Raw genomic sequence first — 21,670 nt, 5'->3', positions numbered from 1 at the left:
AGCAGTAAGGAGCGGATGGCAAAACATGTATCCGGAAGAACCACCCTCACCACCACTTACACCACCCAGCAATCACATGTACAAGGCTTGATGGCATTGGACGTCGATTGTTTGCCCTGATTCGCGAGGACCTCGCCTGCATAAAGAGGGCCCCTTAATCTGGCTGGCAACTGGGTCGCACCTATGCCGCAGCGAGGGTGGATTCGGAATCTGGCGGGCGGCAGCAATCTCTTAAACCAGGCGCCGTCGTCGCGAATTATGGCTAACAATTCATACGTTGAATGTTAGACGACCAGTTAGGGCCGGTATCTCTCTTTGAGCATACGTGACGTTATGTCGTGCCTGGCAGGTAACTAATTGGGATGCTGACCACTGGGGTATACGGTGTCTTTCCAAGGAGGTGTCTTGTAAAGACAAAGGAAGGAACTGTCAGCCATTAGGGTTTTAGCCCCATGACTCAATTGATCATAACATCTGAAATTATATATCGTGCTTCTGAAAACTGATTTGAACTCAACTGCAGGCAGAGGTGAGTGGACAAAATGTGGTTTCGAGGCTCGACGTGCAGGGTGGATCCTTAGCCCAATAAACAAGTCCTTGAATTATGTGCCAAACAGTAGATAAAATGCTCGCGACCCATGTACAGGAAAAACATGTCATCCAAACGCCTCCTTCACAAAGGGAATAATTAATTATATATCTTCGTAGTGTTTAGTATGTCTCCTAAACCAAGGACGTATCCAATCTTCATCTACCATTTAGCCTAGTGTATAAGAATATTTACTTCGGCCTGCGCTCGGGTCTGATATGTTTAGATAGATAGCCAAAAAAAGCGTAGCCTATCATTATGCTTACATCTTGTTGTCTAAATTTGACCTTCTATAGGACGGGACAATGGGAGGTGTTGTCCTTATGGCCCAGTAGTGCTATGTCTTTAGCGCAGATTCTTGTCTAATATTTTGCTATAAATGAAATGCCTTTCCACTTATTTTTTAGCGAGTGTCTTGAGGAATTGTCCGCTGCGTGTTAGGCGGTACATTCTCGAGCCTCGCTCCACACGTGTGTGTATAATCGATTCTATTAAACATTTTTGCTCTGATTCTTCTTCTTCTTCCTTCCCTTGAGGTCTTCGACCGAGATATACACATATATACATATATATATACATATATATATACGCATATTATTATTGATACTACTACTATTATTATTGTTGTTAATATTATTCGTATTAATTATTATATGCCTTGTTATAATGTTATTGTTTTTCTCATTTATTTTGTATATATATACATATATATATACATATATACATATATATATACATATATACATATATATATACATATATACATATATATATATACATATATACATATATACATACATATATACATATATACATATATACATATATACATATATATATATATATATATATATATATACAAAATAAATGAGAAAAACAATAACATTATAACAAGGCATATAATAATTAATACGAATAATATTAACAACAATAATAATAGTAGTATCATTTGGTAATAATATTAACGAACGTATAATTGCCAACGGCACTCCTCTCCAAATGAAGGTGATGTTGAAGGAGCAGCGCTCCTGCTTGAGACGGACGCAGTGACGGACAAGACACAAACTCGTCCGAGAAGATGTTTATTGTATAATCAACTCGGGAACTCTGAAAACCCGTTTATCGGGTTCGCATACATATAATCCAAACCAAAAAGCATACGTCAGAACCAAAGCCACGCCTCTCAGGTGAGGCACGCTTTGGTGGTCATGTGACCGACAGGTGCAAGCAATTATAACCTCGGCGCCGCGGTTTGTCCGCCGGTTACGTCACCGGCTTGGGCAAGGAGATTATGTTGCTGGTCTCGAGCTTTGGGGGACCCATGGGTCGCTACACACGCCCCCCCCAGAATCGACTTGGTCCAGAAAGGTAAACCTGAGGGGGGTCCGGATGACCCGACCGAAACGACCCCTGGCTGGTCGCGGGGGGGGGGGGGGGGGGGTCCGGTGTGGTGGCAGGTGGCCTGGCGGGGGGTGCAGTGGACGGGGGGCGGCCGCGCCGCGGTGGGAGAGCCAGCCGTGGCGGCTGGCCGACGTCCATGTGGGCCGGCTTGAGGCGGTCCACCGAAATCCGGTCCGCCCGGCTGCCGATGAAGGGCTTGTTGTCCCGTCGTAGGACCCAGAAGGGTCCGTCGTATGGTGGCCGGAGCGGCCCCCGGTGCGCGTCGTGGCGCACAAAGACGTACTCTGCCGTGCGGAGTGCTGGGGGGACGTAGGATTGGGGGTCACCGTGGCGTGACGTGGGCACCGGGGCGAAACGTTGGGCGGCCTCCTGGAAGTCCATGCGCTGGCGCGCGGCGGACCAGGGGCTGGTGGCGTCGGGCACGAACTCGCCTGGGACACGGAGGGCCTGGCCTTACACCAGCTCGGCGGTGGACGCCTGGAGGTCCTCCTTTGGAGCCGTGCGGAGGCCCAAAAGGACCCACGGGAGCCGGTCGGCCCAGCCGTCGTCCTGGAGGCCGGCCATGAGTGCGGCCTTCATGGAGCAGTGGAGTGCGGCCGCATGAGTGCGGCCACTGCGCCGCGGGCGCCGACTGGGCTCCCGGCAGCCACCCCGATGAGCTGGCTCGCCGCTCCGACGAGCTGGCTTGCCGAATCGATCTTGTCGGCCTCCCTGGCGAGGTCGCGGGGGTTCGCGATGGTCGTGCTTGCCAGGGCGACCCGAACCTGGGCCGGGAGCTGGCGGAGAAAAAGCTCTCGGAAAAGGAAATCTAAGGGGTGCGCGCCGAGCAACGCGAGCATGTAGTCCATACGTTCGGACGGACGCGTATCGCCGAGCTCAGGAAGGTCAAGCAGGCGTCATGCGCGTTCAGCTGGGGAGAGGGCGAAAGCACCCAGAAGAAGTGCCTTGATAGTGTCGTACTTGCCGTCAGCGGGCGGGCTCTGGAGGGGGCTCAGGCAGCGGGCGGCGGTCACGGAGCCGAGCGCGGCGACCACGTAATGGTATTTAGTGGTGTCCTCCGTAATGCCACGCAGGGCGAACTGGGAGTCCGCCTGAGCGAACCAGACGGTGGCATGTGCTTCCCAGAAAGTGGGCAGTTTGAGGGACACTGCCGTATCCATCACGTGTCGTAGACTCGGGGTCACCAGTGAAGGAGCAGCACTCCTGCTTGAGACGGACGCAGTGACGGACAAGACACAAACTCGTCCGAGAAGATGTTTATTGTATAATCAACTCGGGAACTTTGAAAACCCGTTTATCGGGTTCGCATACATATAATCCAAACCAAAAAGCATACGTCAGAACCAAAGCCACGCCTCTCAGGCGAGGCACGCTTTGGTGGTCATGTGACCGACAGGTGCAAGCAATTATAACCTCGGCGCCGCGGTTTGGCCGCCGGTTACGTCACCGGCTTGGGCAAGGAGATTATGTTGCTGGTCTCGAGCTTTGGGGGACCCATGGGTCGCTACAATGTATGTATATCTTGAACTATTGTGACTTGTATCGCATTCGTGGATTTTAAAAACGCCTTTCGTTTGGCACAAACTGTAAAATATACACAAGCAAATGAGCATAAGTCAGTGAAACTCAATCCCAACGATCCGAGCTTCGCGTTGCCCAGCAAAAAAACTGAAGGAAAGAAAGGACTGTTTTGAGCGGTGTATAAGCTATTAATTCTGAACCTTTCTTTTCATTTAAATCACCTTTTTCTTCATAAAGGCATAATTATATGGATGCATATATTTATGACTTCCATCAAAACTTGTGTTTTTAATGAATGAAAAAAGTTATTTAAATTGTGGTGGTGTATTGCGTGCATTTCGATTGCATAGCCATAGGCATCCGTTGTTGAGCAAAATGGCGCAAAGTAATATAAAATTAAAATCCATCAGGCGAGAAAAAAGATAAAAGAGAGCAAGTAGTAGAAATGATGAGGAAAACAAAAATTAATAACGATAAAGCAAAGAACCATTTCGACGCCCCTAACGATAAATGGTGCGATGGTGAAAATAGATGAGGTAAAAAATATTTTGTCGAAATTTCCTCCGATTGCGCATTTCTCTATAAGAATGAAGCTAATCGCTTTCCAACATACGTACCTGATTATATTGACGTCAAGCGATATCGGTTTTTAATGATTTTACCATCGCGGAAGCGCGGTCGCTATTAACTGCGTTTGTGGAGGTGCCAATTGAATTGTAATCCATGCGTCGAAGAATTGAATTGTGCAGTGAGAGTGAGACCACTTCGAACCTCGATCTCAAGATACATCTTGAATTGAAACGAACGATACGAGGTAACGACAGTAAATAAAACGTCTTTGTGTACAACCTGCAGGAAGGTGTTCCGTTTCCTTCGTATGAATGTGAATATTTAAGATGGCTGGCCAATTGGCGATTATTAATTAAATAAATAGGATCACTGGTGTGTCTAAACATGTACCCACAGGTGAAGTTTTACTGGAGCCCCAGCCTCAATGGCCTAATGGTTGGAGCGTCCGCTCTGAGTCTGCGAGGTTGGTGGTTCGAATCCCAACCGAATCGCACCCAAGATCCACAAATGGTACGCGCTGCTACCTTGCTTGACGCTTAGCTCGGACAAACGACCATAGGTTGGTAATAATAGCGCAGGCCTTGATGGGCGATAATGCCCCGACCCCTGCGCCAATCGCCCCCTGTAAGGGAACTCATGTTGTATATATTAACGTGCAGACTTCCTTGTTACACACGGTACCTCTTTCTAGAACTTTCGCTTCCTCCCTTTTAAGGGGCCCCAAAGCCGGATGTCCAGCTTCTGATGGGTGCAGCTTCAATCCTCTGATGGGATGACACTGTGGACGTTAAATGTGGCACTTTCATTCCATTAGGAAATTTTTTGGTGGTACAATTATATTTGTTTCTCTTGGGAAGGTGATTGCAAAGCTCCTTGCTATGTCACTGCATCAACAGCTCATCACTACTAATTATACTCCTACTGTTGTTATTACGATTGCAATTATTATTATTATTATTATTATTACTACTATTAATACGACTACTATTTTTGTTATTATTATTACTATGATTGCTGTTATTGTTATTATTATTATTATTATTATTATTATTATTATTATTACTACCACTATTAATAATACTACTACTACTACCACTACTACCACTACTATTATTGTTGTTGTGGTGGTTATTACTACTATTGTTATTATTATTACTACTTTTTTTCTTCTTTTTTTTGGTATACAAGATCGAGGCTTGTGTAAGAGCTAACATTAATCACAAAAATACAAACTGACACATAAAACACAAGATAAAGGGGGGGGGGGGGGGGGGGGGGGGAGAGATGGAAGCACACACGTACAACATTTAACATATGAGAGCAGGGACATCGGGAGATCTGTGGGGGGGAGGAGGCACTGGAAGGTTTGGGGGGGGGGGGGGGGAGTGGGAGAGGTATAAAACACATTGACACTGCAAGGACTTCCAGTAAAGAAGTCGGAATTTCAAAAAAGTGCATCTGGGGTGAATTAACGGGGGGTAGAAAAGATCAAGGTTTTGGATGGGGGAAGACAAGAGATGGTGGTGAACAGCTGTTTTAAAGACCTGGAGGGAGGAGTGGGATTGAGTAGAGAGGGAGTTTGTTCCAGAGGCGGAAGAAAATAGGAATGAAAGCGTGAAGGTGAACAGAGAGTCTTTATTTTGGCAGTTTAAACCATAAGATGATTGCAGGCAGATCTTGTGCGACCTGTAGGAATATTTGGGGGACAGAGCACAGACAGAGCTGGGGGAGCTAGGCCGGAGAGGAGTCGGTAGAAGACAGAAAGACCACCAAACCTGCCTGCGGTGAGTGAGTGAAAGGCCCTCGGAGTTAGCTTCATCACGGGAGAATCCAATGATATTGAAAGCTTTGGTTTCAACAGCGTGAAGACGAGAGCTAGGTCTGAGGCAGGATCACCAGCCCAGAGGGGAGAGCAGTATTCCATTGAGCTGCAGATGAAAGCCTTGTATGTGGTGAGGAGCTCAGGTGTGCCAAGGAAGGATTTCGCATGACGGAGGATGCCCAGTCGGCGACTGGCATTGGAGGCCAGCTTGGAAATGTGGTTTTCCCAGGAAAGATCATGGCAGATAGTGAGACCCAAAATCTTGAGTAAACAGAGCTTCTTGGAGCGGATTGTTCAGAAAGTAGATGGGAGGGTTGTGCAGTCGGTCTTTTCTGAGAGACATCGTAAGAGTGTGAGCTTTGTCAGGATTGAAAGACATGTTCCACTTGTTTGACCAGTCTGTGATTTTGTCCAGGTCTGCAGAGAGTGCAAGGCTGCAGACTGCCGATCTGAGGGATGAGGTATGGAGCGGCAGAGAGTGGAGTCATCAGCGAAGAGATAGAGAGGATTTTCCAGAGTCGGAGAGATCATTGATACAACAACAACAACATGCATTTTGAGGACATTTTCCCTGCTAGAGCGGGGGTTAGCCATGCGATCCCCGTGACGATCTTCTCCATTTTGCCCTATTTTCTGCATCTCCCCTTGTTTAACCCCCTTGCCCGCATTTCTTTTTCCACCATCTTTATCCAAGTCTTTCTCGGTCTTCCCCGTCCTATACTTCCTTCTACATTCATTTCCATCACTCTTCTCACCCAGTCACTTTCATCCTTCCTCAACACATGACCAAACCATCTCAACCTGTTTCTCTTCACAGCATCAATCACAGGCTCTATTCCCATCATCTTTCGCAATTCATGATATGTCTTCCTCTCTCTCAACGATACTCCACACATCCACCGAACCATTCGCATTTCCACCCTTTCCAGCCTTCGTTGTTGCTCTACGTTCATTACCCATGTCTCGCTCCCATAAATCATAACACTTCTCACACATGCAGCATACACCTTCCCTTCAGCTTCAATGACACTCCCCTCCTCATCGGCATGCCACTCAGTTCCCGAAACGTCTTCCATGCACATCTCACTCTAGCAACCGTTGCCGAGTCTGATCCACCTTCTCCATTCAGCACGTCTCCGAGGTAGCAAAATGTTTTCACACCTTCCATCCAGCAGCACGCCGTCTCCAAGATCCAACTCAACATTTCCTCCATCTGCAGCTCCCACTGTGCACACACCTTACATTTGAATGTAGCTGCCACACTAGTTAATGACACTCTCAGACCACTACATTTTTGATGAACCCACTCAGCGCACATTGTACATTGAATGGAGTTCACTCTGACACCCTTCCTGCACACAGCACAGGGCCACTTCCCAGTTCTTTCCACCTCACCACATGCTTTACCACTTGCCATCACCTTCGTCTTTCCGATATTCACCTTCAGACCTTTTGTCTCCATACATTCCTTCCACTTGTTCATCTTTTCCTTCAGTCCATCCATACTTTCCACAAATCAACAGCAGATCATCTGCATACAACAACTCCCACGGTAAACCCTCCTTTACGTTCTGAGCCAGCACCTCCATCACAGCTACAAATAGTAGTGGACTTGGTACCGACCCCTGATGCACTCCCACCTTCACCTCAAACTCACCGCTGTTCCCGTCCTTCGTCCTTACAGCTGTGCGCGCTCTTTTGTACATTGCCATCACTACTCTGATCAACCATTCCTCCACTCCTAACTTCCTTCATGCCCATGTCACTACTTTGCTTGGAACCCTATCGAATGCTTTCTCCAGATCAACAAACCCAAGAAACAACTTCTTCCTCTTCTCCATGTACTTCTCCTGCAACTGCCTTACAATAAAAAGTGCGTCTGTCGTTCCTCTTCCTGGCATAAATCCAAACTGCATTTCGTCAATCTTCACTTTCTTCCTTATCCTCCTCTCCAACACCCTTTCCAATACCTTCATTCCATGCTCCAATAACTTTGTCGCTCGATACGAGCCACAGTCCAGAGGGTCACCTTTCCCCTTGTATAGAGGGACGAAGGTACTCAGTTCCCAAATCCACTGGAATGCGGCTTTCTTTCATCACCAGATTACAGATCTGGTAATCTCACCTAGCTCGTCTTCACACTGTTGAAACCAAAGCGTTCAGAATCATTGGAATCTCCCGCGATGACGCTATCTCCGAGGGCCTTTCACTTAATCACCGCAGGCAGGTTGGTGGTCTTTCCGTATTCTGCCGACTCCTCTCCGGCCTTGCTCCCCCAGCTCTCTCTGGGCTCTGTCCCCCAAATATTCCTGCAGGTTGCACAAGATCTGCCTGCAACCCTCATGGTTAAATTGCCAAAATCAAGACTCTCTGCTCACCTTCACTCCTTCATTCCTCTTTTCTCCCGCCTCTGGAACAAACTCCCATACTCTCTTCAATCCCAATCCTCCCTCCAGGTCTTTAAAACGGCTGTTCACCACCATCTCTTGTCTTCCCCAATCCAAAACCTTGATCTTTTCTACCCCCGCTAATTTCACCCCAAATCCACTTTTTTGAGGTGACTTTTGACTTCTTTCCTGGAAGTCCTTGGTGTCCTTGCGTTTTATACCTATCCTGCCTCCCCCAGGCCCTCTCCCTCCAAAAACATCTCCCGATGTCCCTGCTCTCAAATGTTGTGTTTGTGTGCTTCCTCCCCTTCTCTCCCCATCTTGTCGACTGCTCCCCTTTTTATATACTTTGTTTGCTTGTTTGTTTGATTTGTTTGTTTGATAAATGTTAGCTCTTTCACGAGCCTCGACTCTGAATACAAAAAAAAAAAAAAAAACTCTGTCATTCTCTTCACACCCCAACTTCCTGCTGCCTTCAACATATCTCCCACAACTCCCGTCAGCCCTCCCGCTTTTCAACTTCATCTTCATTGCTTTTATCGCTTCCTCAACTTCCTTCTCAGTTATTTTCTCTGCCGGTCCTAAAACTGGGTTACTCTCTATGTTGCCATCCCATTCATTCTCTTCATTCAACAGCATTTCCATATATCTCTTCCATCTTCCTTTAATTCCATGTGGGTCCACAGCGATTTGTCCCACTTCATCCTTCAAGCAACTCACCCCCATCACATCACACCTCTCTTTCGCTATCTGCTTTGCAATCCTGAATACCGCTCTCTGACTCTCTTCCGAATCCAAGCGTTCTCTGAACATTTTCCTACATGCCTCCTGCACCTTTGCTCCCTCGGTCTTTGCAGCCTTCTTGGCTGCCTTATAACTTTCATGCTCTGCTTTTTCTGCCCCCGTACCCTTCGCCTTCTGCCATTCCTTGAACTTCTTCCTCTTCTCGTCAATCCTCTTTCCAACATCATCATCCCACCACCATGTTTCCGAGTGCCTCGGTGGTCCTTTTGTCCATCCACATACCTCACCAACGGCTCCCAACAGACTATCTTTCATTGACATTTCATTGTCAATTGACATTGACATTTCAGAGATCATTGATGAAGACCAGAAAAAGTATAGGGCCCAGAACACTGCCTTGGGGAACTCCAGCCTGAACAGGAAGGGGAGATGAGAGAAATCCATTCAGGTCCACACGTTGACTGCGACCAGAGAGGAAGTCCGCAAGCCATGCGTGGAGATTTCCATGGATACAATGGGAGGAGAGTTTGGTGTGCAGAGCGGGGTGCCAGACCATATCGAAGGCAAGTGATATGTCAAGGGAGACAGCTCTGATTTCCTGTTTGGCATTGAGGACCTCCATCCATTGTTGAGACAGCAGAAGCAGCATGTCCAGAGTAGAATGACCTGATCTGAATCCAAATTGATGATCCGAGATAAACATATTGTTATTATTATCACTACTATTGCTATTATTATTTTTATTATTATTATTATTATTACTCCTACTATTAGTACTACTACTACTACTACTACTACTACTACTACCACCACTACTTATTATTATTATTATTATTACTGCTACTATTGTTGTTATTATTGCTACTATTAATACTATTACTACTATTGCTATTATTATTACTATTGCTATTATTATTACCCACAGAGTACCCTCCCTACGGGCGATGTTGTTGTAAGTGTGCAACTTGTTTTTTTCCCATCAGTATTTTCTGCTGACACAACTACTTTGACTTGGATTTCTTGCTGATTTCCTTTGGTAATAATGCTCATGCTGATTTCTGTTCAACTTAGGTGTCCTGGGTTTTTGAGGCATCTCAATTTTCCAGAAAAAAACAAAAAACATCAAACATAAGCCGAGCTAACAATACCCATGATCACCTTACCCTCCTTCCCACATCCCCTCACAATCCCCCATCAGCAATCACAAGAGCTAACAATGCCCACAACCAACCGACACCCCCTCTTTCCCCTCCCCTACACCATCCCCTCACAATCCCCCATCAAGCATCAACCCCACACCCCTCCCCCCACAATCCCCCTTCAACCATCACCCGAGCTAACAATACCCATGACCACCTTACCTTCCCTCCCCCATCCCCTCACAATTCCCCATCAGACATCACCCTAGCTAACAATACCCATGACCACCCTACACCACTTACCCCACTCCACCATCCTCTCTCAATCCCGTCAACCATCACCAAAGCTAACAATGCTATGTATGTATGTATGTATGTATGTATGTATGTGTGTATGTATGTATTGTTATGTCTGGCGGGGTAGTGATATGTAGAGTAGATAGAGCTGAGTAGGTAACATGCTTCGAGGTGTCGCGGTAAGGAAAACTAGCTGTAATAAGTTCTTCATGTGTAGGCGTTTTGTCGGGGTAGGAGTATACTTGTGAATCTACCAGGAGGTTCGTGTGTTAAGTAGAGTTAGGGATTAAAGAGTAGCGCCCCTGTGTGTCCTCACCTGGTTAGCCAAACCTTTGTCCCTTTTGGCACTGCACACCACATAGACATTCCGACAAGTCCTTCGTGCAACACTAAATAACACCCTCCCCCTGACATGACTTAGGAAGAAACCAGGCCAGGACACCGCCGCATGGCTGCCGCCATGTACACCTCTGACAGGCCTATCCACCTTGAGTACCACGCCCAGGAAGGCTGTGATCGGTTGGCGCGAATGGACGTGGAAGGCTCGAAGCGGGTCGACAAAGGGCGGGAAGTTACGAGGCTCTGGTTGGGTGCCGCGCCGAGTCTGACGTCACCGCCTGAGGTTATAAAAAGAGCGCGTGGAACTCTGCATGCAGATTCCTGGCCCTGGCAGTCCCTGTGCGATCTCGAGTGGGTAGAGTCCTGTCCCTGGTTGCGTTGGTTCGCAGTTCACGGCCTGAGTTGACCAGTAGTTGAGTTGCTCTCTTGGTGTTTGGACATCTACGCTCGTGCTCTGGCAGTCTCTAGCGTTGCTCGGTTTTCTTCGTCTGGCGCAGCCTGAGTTGGGTCGTGGCCCGGGTGGAGTTCGCTTGCTTTTGACCTCGTTTGGAGTCGCCGGCCTGCGTTGGACGCGCGGTGCTTTTTCGTGGTGCTGGGAGCGGTGCTTGGTGCTTTGGAGTTTGGAGCGAGGGACCTTGTGGTGTGCGATCGGCGCTTGTGGAGCTTGGAGCGAGGCCTCGTGGGTACATCGGGGCCGAACGGAGCCGTCTTGGATGGCAGCCAAAGACAAGATGACAAAGACCAGATAAGCGCGAGCTCCGTGGTTACACGTTACATAACGAACGTGTTATTTTCGTCGTTCATAATCCCTCATCTGTATTTGATATCTGTGTGTGGGGGATCCCAAATTAGGACTTAGGTTTATCGTCGCGTTTCCCTGTCCCGGTTCTTATTACAATAAACCCTTATTATTTTTCTGTATATATTCCTGAACGCAGTTTTCCGTGTGATTGATTTAATAGGTGCGGCTGCAGGGCTCTCGCCGCTCCCCTCCATCCCGCGTGCTTTGGTGTAGCTTTTTGATTCTGGAGTCCGCCATTGAGTTTTCGCCTCAGGGGTTAAGGCCTTCGCGATCGGTCTTCCGTGACCACCTGATATTAATCAAAGACGGTCACGCGACAGTATGTACAGTGCATTCAGAAAGTATTCTGACCCTTTCACTTTTTTCACATTTTGTTGTGTTGCAGCCTTATGCTGAAATCGTTTAAATTCATTTTTTCCCTCATCAATCTACACTCAATATCCCATAATGACAAAGTAAGTTAGAAAGTTTTGCAAATTTATTAAAAAGAAAAAACTGAAATATCACATTGACATAAGTATTCATACCCTTTGCTATGACACTTGAAATTTAGCTCAGGTGCCTCCCATTTCTCTTGATCATCTTTGAGATGTTTCGACACCTTGATTGGAGTCCACCTGTGGTAAATTCAATTGATTGGACATGATTTGGAAAGGCACACACCTGTCTATATAAGGTCTCACAGCTGACAATGCATATCAGAGCAAAAACCAAGCCATGAGGTTGAAGGAACTGCCTGCAGAGCTCAGAGACATGATTGTGTCGAGGCACAGATCTGGGGAAGCCGACAAAAAAAAAATTCTGCTGCATTGTAAGTTCCCAAGAGCACAGTGGCCTCTATAATTTGTAAATGGAAGAAGTTTGGAACAACCAGGACTCTTCCGAGAGCTGGACGCTTGGCCAAACTGAGCAATTGGGGGAGAAGGGCCTTGGTAAGAGAGGTGACCAATAACCCGATGGGCACTCTGGCTGAGCTCCAGATATCCTGTATGGAGATGGGAGAAACTTCCAGAAGGACAACCATCACTGCAACACTCCACTGATCTGGGCTTTATGGCAGAGTGGCCAGACGGAAGCCAAACAGTTTAATCTTGGTTTCATCAGACCACAGAATCTTGTTTCTCACAGTCTGAGAGTCATTTAGGTTCTTTTTTGCAAACCCCAAGCAGGCTTTCATGTGTCTTACACTGAGGAGAGGCTTTCGTCAGAGTGGGGTGCCAGACCGTATCGAAGGCAGGTGATATGTCAAGGGAGACAGCTCTGATTTCCTGTTTCGCATTGAGGACCTCCATCCATTGTTGAGAAAGCAGAAGCAGCATGTCCAGAGTAGAATGACCTGGGCTGAACCCAAATTGATGATCAGAGATAAACTTATTGTTATTATTATTGCTACTATTGCTATTATTATTGTTATTATTATTATTATTATCATTACTATTATTGCTATTGCTATTATTATTATTACTAATATTATTACTACTACTACTACTACTACTACTACTACTACGACTACTACTACTACTACTACTACTACTACTACTACTACGACTACTACTACTACTACTACTACTACTACTATTATTACTATTGCTATTATTATTATTATTATTATTACTACTACTATTAAAACTACTACTATTGCGATTGTTATTATTATTATTATTATTACTACTACTATTAATACTACTACTATTGTTATTATTATTACTACTCTTGCTATTGTACACCACACCTTTCCTATGCCATCTCCAGGCATTGCAAATCGTCATTGCCGGGCACCGAAGGGGGCTCGGCAGTGACGCACGTTGAAAGGGAGTACTCAGTTTTCACTCTGGTTGTTTTCTTGCTTTCTTGTTTGTTTGTTTGTTTGTCCGGGCGATATCTCATAGTAAGGGCATTTTATGAGATATTTCACAAATCTGTTAACTAAATTGTTACCAAAAAATTTCTTCACCAATATGTTTGTAAAGGTGTGTAATAACATGTGTTAAAATGTTGAAGTTCAACTCCCGTGGGAAACCCAGAAAAAAAGCTGTTGAATTCGGGTACCGAAAAATTATTTTCGAGAATTTTTATTTTTTTTAATCGGCCCTTAAGTAACTTATGAGGGGTCAAATAAGGGTTTTTCATGATTCTGAGTTGATTGTTAACATTTATATTTTCACTTTTACATTTACACACAAAGTAGCTTTTATTTCACATACATATATAATACTCAAGAGTTATTTCTCATTCACAATGTCAGAAGTTTCAACAGTCATTGTCTATGTCTTCTTCAGACTCAACAACATCATGACTGCAGTTTCTGCATGTAATGCCATTACAGACTCCACAGGCCGAGATGCACGTGACCCCATTCTTCTTGCAGCTGCATCGCCGGTTGCTGCAATCTCCATGACAATTACAGCTCGTGAACTGCAATAGCTCCTCAGGAGCCGTGGGGTCCAGTGTTGGAACTGGCTCATACCCATGCACACCTATTGTCCATCCATAGTCACTGGGGTTCAGAGACATGCTCTGTAGAAGGATCCAGTCCCGGGTCTGCAGGTAGGCACGGAGTGAATGTTGTGCAGCTGCACCCTCTGTTGGAGGTAGAGTCTCTGGTTTGATCACTCCTGCCGCTGCCTTCCTTGAGAACATGTTGTACTGAATTTCACCCAATGTAGTATCTCGTCCATGGTAAATGCACTTGAAAATCGCAGTACCAGTCATCACTGATTGATCCTCAAGCGCAGCATCAACCGCAACCTCATCATTGATCTGTTCATCGGTTTCCTCCACAATGGTGTCAAGAGTGCCAGAAGTATCTGGAACATCATCTCCACTCCTACTATTAAGGAAGCAGTATTTGTAGTTTTGTGTCTCCGTGTAAGACTCAGTGTATCCCAGCTGGTGGAACTTGTTGAGCATCCATTTTGACCCAAATCTATGATCAGGTTGTATGGCAAGCCCCATTTGGTGTGGCAATACTCCAGACCGAGGTCGACAGGCCTTAATAAAATTCTGCCCCCAAACGGCAACTCTTTCGTCTGTCTTGACAATCGGTCTCAAGAACATCTGAAGGCTTGCAGGAACAAGTGTCAGCTGACTATCGATGTCAGTCATACTGTGTGTGGTGGGGTATGACTTTGGACCTAAATCAATCAAGGCAATATCATTGGATATGAACTTGAGTGCCGTCTTTATGATCTGAGTCTTCTCATCTCCATGGTCAAGATTAGCATGATGCTCTCGCAGAATATTGTCGGTGCCATCTTTGAGACAGAGTACATCTGCCCTTCTTTCCTGTGTTGTGAAATACAAGGTGTCTTCGTATTTCTCTAGAAGTTTTATCTTTAGCCAATGCTTTGAATAAGAAAGGCTCTTCTCTGGTGACTGATCAAACTCCTGCAGCTTTTCATGGACTTGGTCCATGTTCATTACCCCATGCTCTAATTCTGAGTCTAACCATTCGCAGAATTCAATAAAAACTGCCTCTCGCTCCTCATCAATACTCCTCTGTCCTCTCTTCCTTTTTCCTTCCTCATCAGTCTTGGACAAACTGTCACCTCTCGCAAACATAAGTTTGCATCGCAAATGGTACAGTGTTTCTTCTGCTACCAAGTCGTTGATCCCTTCCAGGCGTCCAGTGACTTCAGTGCCCCAGTCATCCCCGCGACTCCGTGCTGTCTTCAGCAAGCTTGCCTTCAGTGTATCTGCAGTCAAATTATCTGGCACTCTGTATTTCTTTCTAGCTTGTGCTGGATTATTTTTGTAGAGCTGGGCTGGTTGGTTGCAAAGAATGCATACATCCTTATACAGGAGGTCAACTGACTGTGATCTTCTAGAACTGCAGCCAGTTGATGAACTGAACTCACAAGTAGTGCGTCTTCTCTTCAACTTTGATGACTCTTTCTCTGCCTTTGATGCTTGAGCTGACTTCTTGGTGGTTGCAACAAAGTTGTTGTACAGATCATTTTTACACTTCTGGTGGTACCTCAGTTTTTCTTCCTTTTGAGCCTCCTTCATACGTTCCACAACAGTAACATTTTCGACAGTTTCTGCTTGTTTCAATAAAGTTGAGTATCCCTTTGGAGTTGCCTGTATGAGCCTTTCAGCTGGTGTATCCGAGCGTGCACAGATGAAGCAATTGAGCACAGGTGGAGTAACGTCTTCATCCATATTGCTAGACTCCATGTCCTGCAAAGTAGAAAATGAGATATATTTAGAAATTATTTTTCCACAAAGGGAGTGTCTGTGGTGAAATATAAATGTTAACAATCAACTCAGAATCATGAAAAACCCTTATTTGACCCCTCATAAGTTACTTAAGGGCCGATTTAAAAAAATAAAAATTCTCGAAAATAATTTTTCGGTACCCGAATTCAACAGCTTTTTTTCTGGGTTTCCCACGGGAGTTGACCTTCAACATTTTAACACATGTTATTACACACCTTTACAAACATATTGGTGAAGAAATTTTTTGGTAACAATTTAGTTAACAGATTTTCATGTTTCCCTTACTATCAGCCATCCTTTGAGCTGGGAAGCTGAAATTTCGGCACAATAGTGAGCAGGTCCTTTGTCAAAAACTGTATTTTTTGTTTTATGATTAATCAATTAATTGAGGAGTTATTTAATTATTAGCGATTAATTAAGTACTTATTTAATTAATCAAATTTCTTTTCTCTTCTGACCATTAACTCAGGCACCTTTTGAGCTCGGAAGCTAATACTTGGACATGAGTGACCAAGTGATGTGGCTATCAAGGATATTTTTGATTTTTTGATTAATCATTTAATCGATTAATTATTTATTGATTCATTGATTAATTATATTTATTGAGTAATCAATTAATTATTTAATTTTTTATTAATGACTTATTTAATTAAATTTCTAAAAGATACATCTTCGGATGAAGCACTCACTAGTGGTTTAGTTATGCTCTTAGCCAATTGATTCAGAAAATATTTTGTGATAATCTTTTATTGATTTTAATTATACAATTAATCAATCAATTAGTGTACCCCTCTCCCTCCCAATGCAGCCTCTATGAGCTGCACTGCGGTATTGTCGGGCGCCGGAGGCGCCCCGGCAATGCTGCACTGTAGGATATTTAATTATTTGGCATGGGGGCGGTGTACATTGAATGTATCTGTACTTGTTATTATTATTATTATTACTACTACTATTTCTACTACTACTCCGACTACTACTCCGACTACTACTACTACTACTACTATTGTTATTATTATTACTACTATTGCTATTATTATTATTACTACTACTATTAATACTACTACTACTACTACTACTACTACTACTACTACTACTACTACTACTACGGGGTCGGCTGAGGAATATTTTTGGCTGTAGTCTCTCACGAAACTGCTGTCCAAGCTTGGCATTCGACCAGACGTGGTTTGGGCAGGAATTTGGAAATTTGAAACTCCTCGCAAAAGACATGAAATTGTATTTAACGTCTAGCACCTAAGGCAATCAGGTAGGACACTCAGAAATTTGGTGGGTGGGGAGGAGGAGTTTTATTTTGGAGGTGGGTGTTTGTCGTTGGTTGTTATCTCCATAATTTGGGTTTTAGAAGGTGGAACCGAGTCCTCCCAGGACTTAAAGTATTCTACCCCCACTTCGGTGAAGGAATGCAACTCATGGACTGACACTAAGTTGTGAAGTTGTGTTGTTCTCAGAGTTTTGTTCCAAGGGTTCTTTTCAGGATCGTCACTGAGCCCCGTACAGCCGCAAACTGTAGTTATTTTGTGGTAATGTTTCCAGAGATGGTTTTTAAGATCTTTGTAGGGTTCTTCTTCATCATTCCCGTTGCCCCAATTATCACTGGTACAATTTCGGTGCTCTTCACTTCAGCTTCAGCACGGGTGTCGGGTTTTGCGGTACAGGTGTCGGATTTTGCAGCACTGGTGTCGGGTTTTCCGGAATGAGTGATGAGTTTCATGGCACGAGTGCGTGTGTTCTGGAACAAAGGCTGGAGCCTGGGTCCATCGGGGAACCCTCTTGGCTTCGTGGAAAGGATAATTTAGAGGGTGAATGACTGGTGCAGGCAGCTTGACAGATTTTCAAGGTGCAAGACCGCTAAATTATTATAAAATAGTTAAAAGATTTGGTAAGTAAGATAGAAAGGTGTTTGGGTTTGAAAATGTGTTTTATTTGGTGTATTCAAAACACATTCCTATGTTTTGTGTGTTTCATACGTATTTTTTGATTGCAAGACTTGTTGAGTGGTGTTATACAATGACAAAGTGTTGGAACGCATCACCCCCCCCACCCCCTTAATTGCACTAATTGGTTTGTGGAAACATTTCCCGCTATCCGTTGTTTCGTGACAAGTCCAACTTGTCTGGAATGCATCTTGGACGTATAGCGAGGACTCCCAGTATTTTATTGAAAACTAGAACTGCACTCAGTCGAGAGCATACCTCCACCTGGTTGGCCATATCACTCAATGGTGAAGAATCACTTCATAAATTCTACTACCTGGATCCGGATCTTCACCAAAATTGCATCGATTCTTCCTTGTCACACACACAACCGGTCCAACACGTTTTGTTCAAATCCATCCACAACCTTTTGAGATATCCTGCTATGTATCGTTTTTGGCCCTATCTCCCAATGGTGAAGAATCACTTTAAAAATCCCAGTAGCCGGATCCGAATCCGGATCTTCACCAAAATATAATCATTTAGTCGTTGTCACATACGCTACATCTCTGCCAAATTTTGTCCGAATCCGTCCACAACTTTTTGAGATATTCTGTTCACAATTGGACAGACAGATAGGGGTGAAAACATAACCTCCATCCACCTTTAGTGTGGGTTTAACTAGAACGGCACTCGGTAGAGCGCATACCTCCGCCAGGCTGAACAGTTTGTTTTGTATCCCACGAATAGGTCGGATCTGGATTCGGACCTGAACCAAAATCTAATCGACTTGTTCTTGTCACCGAACCAACTCATCCACCAAGTTTTGTTACAACTCATCCATAGCTTTTGCTATATTATCATGTTAAATATTGCTTTTCACCCTATGCCTCAATGGTGAAGAATCATTTAAAAATATACATATGTTTGGTACTACAGAACTTTAATATACAAGAAAACAACCATGACATTATGAAATTAACACCGAAGCTTTAAGTGCTGTAGTCTTCAAGGAGATTCATAGCAAAGAGACCAGAAGCGATGAGAACTAGTGCATTTATAAGCATGTCCAAGTAACCGCAACACCGATTGGTTCTTCAGTCATGACGTCATTGGTGTTGGGCATTTGGTGAACCTTTAAACTGGACTGATCTGATTCAGGAAGACCATTTATGAAGACGATGAACAGTGTTAGATCCAGAACGCTGCTCTGTGGTATACCACTTGTCACTGGAACAGAAATGGATGCAATTCCATTTACTACAACTCTCTGTGAGCGGCCTGACAAATATGATGTGATCCACTTACGTAACTGACCACTGATAACATAACATTCAAGTTTATGTAAGAGCCGGACATGAGGGACACTATCAAAAGTCTTTCTGTAGTCCAAATACACGCAATCAAGGCTGTGACCAGCATCGAGTAGTTGTGACCACTGCTCTAAAACTTCCAATAATTGAGTAGTACAAGACCGACGACTCCTGAATCCATGCTGTTAATCACTTATAAGATCACTTCCCTCTAGAATGTCTAGATGGCTCACAAGTGCATCTGTGATTATCTTCTCCATCAGTTTACCTACCAGAGACGTCAAACTTACTGGACGAGGGGTTTCTGGATTACACTTCTTCCCTTTCTTGAAGATGGACACTACATTAGCTTGCTTCCAGGATTCTGGCACCTCTCCCTCTTTTAAAAGCTTATCAAAGATGAGTCTAAGAGGTTTACATATTTCCTGATGTGACTCTCTCAATACGCACGAATGTAATCAATCAGGGCTACGGGACTTATTGATAACTAATTTCAACAAGTATTTCTCTATTTTTTTCTTCCAGAAATTCCACTTCATTTAGTACACATGTATAGTCCCTATTTTCCTACACTGGTGTGGACGACAAGTCCTCAACTGTAAACAGACTAGTAAAAAAATTATTAACTGTTTGTGCTTTTTGTAAATCGTTTTCTGTGAAGACACCATCCTGCTGCCATAAATTAGGAATTCCCCTCTTTTTTTTTTGTCTGGTTTCTTACATAACTCCAGAAACTCTTTGGGTTTACTTTCACCTCACAAACTTCCACACTGGAACAAGTTCCTCGATGCAAGCTTTCATCCTGCTTTCAAGAATCTTCCATATTTCTTGCCCTGTTTTGTTCTGCATTATGTCCCAGTCCCACGTGGCTTAAATGTCTAAACCCAAAGGCTGAAGCACATGGTCAATCAAAACATGCATTCTGACCCCGAAGGACCAGAATGCATGGTCATACAATTGGGCCCCTCCTCCATAGGAGTGAGTCCCCATGACTTCAACACCATGCCGTCCCGATGAGGGCTTATTTTTCCTTCATCAGGACAACATACTGCAAATTATTTATTTGTGAACAATCTAAGCAGTTAATATACACAGGTTGAACCCCCTAACTTGACTAGGAAGCAAGGCACAGATCGAGTCTCACCCCAGAAATTGCTGCACAACCTGTTCGCAACAAGTGTGGCCTGCCATGCTGACACATTGTCCCTGCCATGCTCATCAACAATTAGTAGGTTTGCAGTCAGGAACATTAAATTTAACTAAAGAAGCACACTAACCCGACGACATGACGCTGACATCAAGTGCATAAATGATACCAACACATCACCTCCAAACTATGAGGCATCTGTGTGGTACTCAAGTCTTTGCAGACTGAGATTAGAGCTCTATGGTTACAAATAGACAAAGGCAGAGATGTCGATCTGGATTTCGTCCTCCATATGGGCTCATCAGGACAACATACTGCAAATGTTTACCATGTGATTTAATGTCCCTGACTGCAAACCTCCTAATTGTTGATGAGCAGAGCAGAGACAGTGTCAGCATGGCAGGCTACACTTGTTGCTAACAGGTTGTGCAGCAATTGCTGGGGTGAGACTCAATCTGTGCCTTGCTTCCTAGTCAAGTTAAGGGGTACAACCTGTGTATATTAACGGCTTAGATTGGTCACAAATAAACAGTTTGCAGTATGCCGTCCTGATGAGGAAAAATAAGCCCTCGTCAGGATGGCATGGTGTTGAAGTCATGGGGACTCACTCCTATGGAGGAGGGCTCCAATTGTATGACGATGCTTTCTGGCCTTTCGGGGTCAGGATGCATGTGCTTTGATTGACCATGTGCTTCAGCCTTTGGTTTGAGGTGCATGTGTATGCCAATGGGACAGTCTTGATGGACGGTGTGCTTTGGCCGTGGGGTCAAAGTGCACGTCCAAAGCTGTTTAAATGTTGATTTTTTAAAACCTTTTTTATTATAAAAAAAGGCGCCCTCATAAGAGGGAAAAAAAAGAAAACAAAAAAAAAGCCATCGTTGGGACAGCATGGTGTTGAAGCTGTGGGGACTCACTCTTATGGAGGAGAGGTCAATTGTATGACCATGCATTCTGGCCCTTCAGGGTCAGGATGCATGTGTTTTGATTGACTATGTGCTTCAGCCTTTGGGTTGGGGTGCATGTGTATGCCAATGGGACAATCTTGATAGACGGTGTGCCTTGGCCGTGAGGTCAAGGTGCACGTCCAAGGCTGTTTAAATGTTTGATTAAAAAAAATTTTTTTTATGATTAAAAAAAAGGCATGCCCCATGTGGCCCATAATGAGGGTGAAAACTAGATCGACATCTCTGCCTTTGTCTATTTGTGACCATGGAGCTTTAATCTCAGTCTGCAAAGACTTGAGTACCACACGGATGCCTCCTATTTTTGAGGTGATGTGTTGGTATAATTTATGCACATGATGTCAGCTTCATGTCATCTAGGGTTGGTGTGCTTCTTTCTTTACATATATGTATCTGACCCCGACATTCATGGTTTCAACATTTACGCATCCCGCATATTTGCGGTTGATAAATTGTGACCTGCTTTTATATTCGCGGCCCTGTGTTTT

At 44.5% G+C, this 21,670-nt stretch overlaps 1 protein-coding gene across 4 annotated transcripts in view; it reads left to right on the top strand.

Annotated features, from left to right (window-relative positions):
- Positions 1-3,863: 3,863 nt before the first annotated feature.
- SLF1 (SMC5/6 complex localization factor 1) overlaps positions 3,864-21,670 on the top strand; it is a 168,011-nt gene continuing 150,204 nt past the window's right edge. For 2 of the 4 annotated variants that reach the window (XR_010985242.2, XM_068122487.2), the window contains exons 1-2: positions 3,864-4,325; positions 4,478-4,591. Coding sequence is in view for 2 of the 4 variants with exons in the window: in XM_068122487.2 (XP_067978588.1) it covers positions 4,514-4,591 (78 nt within the window). In the remaining 2 variants the exon portion in view is untranslated. The remainder of the gene's footprint in view (positions 4,326-4,477; positions 4,592-21,670) is intronic. The other 2 variants (XM_068122488.2, XM_078781830.1) reach the window with 2 other exon arrangements.

Source organism: Myxine glutinosa, chromosome 7 (assembly GCF_964187855.1).
Source record: "Myxine glutinosa chromosome 7, kmMyxGlut1.1, whole genome shotgun sequence".
In the NCBI taxonomy this organism is placed as follows: domain Eukaryota; kingdom Metazoa; phylum Chordata; class Myxini; order Myxiniformes; family Myxinidae; genus Myxine; species Myxine glutinosa.
The sequence above is the reverse complement of the archived record's forward strand: the minus strand, read 5'-3'. Positions and strand labels throughout refer to the sequence as shown.